General features: G+C 48.9%; 1 protein-coding gene across 1 annotated transcript in view; it reads right to left on the bottom strand.

The window, feature by feature from the left end:
* Positions 1-591: 591 nt before the first annotated feature.
* GNG2 (guanine nucleotide binding protein (G protein), gamma 2) overlaps positions 592-1,132 on the bottom strand; it is a 2,237-nt gene continuing 1,696 nt past the window's right edge. The window contains exon 2 of the mRNA XM_009877683.1: positions 592-957. Within this exon, the coding sequence (XP_009875985.1) occupies positions 829-957 (129 nt within the window). The 3' untranslated portion in view covers positions 592-828. The remainder of the gene's footprint in view (positions 958-1,132) is intronic.

Below are 1,132 nucleotides of genomic sequence, written 5' to 3'. Positions count from 1 at the left end.
CCCGGGGGCTGGCACCTACCCTAACGCAGGAGGTTATTTCAGGCACGTCTAAGGCGTCGCGCGGGAGTTGCCTCGGCTTCCTCCCTGCAGCTTCTCCCACCAGCACGCGGTGTCAAACGATAGGAAAGAAAAGTCTGGGGCGGATGAACAGAGAGAAACGCTCATGCACTACCACCGAACGCCGTCACAGGAGTATGAAGCACCAACCACGACACATGATTCGCTTTTACTTGCAGAGCCAAAGCTAACCATATACAAAACATTAGAAAGTGGGGTTCGCTAGAGACGTGCTGGGAGGGGCAAGCAGGAGCTGCCGGCGTCCTCGCTAACCCGCCCCTGCGCTACGCTACCACCAGAAATTAAAAAAGCACAAGACCAAACATTGAGTAACATCATAGCCACCTAACCTGTCGCTATATATCTGACAACTTAAATAAAAAATAATATTTTGGAAAGAAACCAGCAATATCATTCCAAGAAGGTTATACACATCCTTAGCAGTTACGTTGCTCAGCACAGCTCTGGTGCTTTAAATATGGAACAATCAAACGATTTTGTGAGCAGAAAAGTGACACAAATTTATTCTTTACATTTTTTTTTTCTTTCTAGGCAACTCGACAGACTTCAGATCTTTTGCCTCGCAATGCAGATCATCTTATTCCCCCAAAGGTGGCCAGGTTCTTTAAACATGCACATCTCTGTAGCTTCCAGGCCGTTTATTTTACTTATTTTTGTTTAAATTCTGCAGACTAGCAGGTCGTCCCCGTTCCTAAAACTCTACATCAGTGTTCAGGGTGGCCTGAGTGCTGGTCAGGCTCCTCGAGGGTTTTACAGGATCACGCAGAAGAACTTCTTCTCTCTAAAGGGGTTTTCTGAGGCTGGGACAGGGGTCAATAAGGGGTCTTCCTTGGCGTGGGCTTCACAGTACGCCATCAGATCTGCTGCTGCTTTTGACACCTGGAACAGAATCATAGAATCATAGAATGTCTTGGGTTGGAAGGGACCTCTAGGGATCATCCAGTCCAACCCCCTGCCAGAGTAGGGTCACCCAGGGCAGCCACACAGGAATACGTCCAGGCGGGTTTGAAAGTCTCCAGAGCAGGAGACTCCACACCCTCTCTGGGCAGCCTGG

The sequence above is a fragment of the Apaloderma vittatum genome, unplaced genomic scaffold, assembly GCF_000703405.1.
Source record: "Apaloderma vittatum isolate BGI_N311 unplaced genomic scaffold, ASM70340v1 scaffold17401, whole genome shotgun sequence".
Classification (NCBI taxonomy): Eukaryota; Metazoa; Chordata; class Aves; order Trogoniformes; family Trogonidae; genus Apaloderma; species Apaloderma vittatum.
Note: the sequence above shows the minus strand (reverse complement) of the source record. Positions and strands in the feature narration are given on the sequence as shown.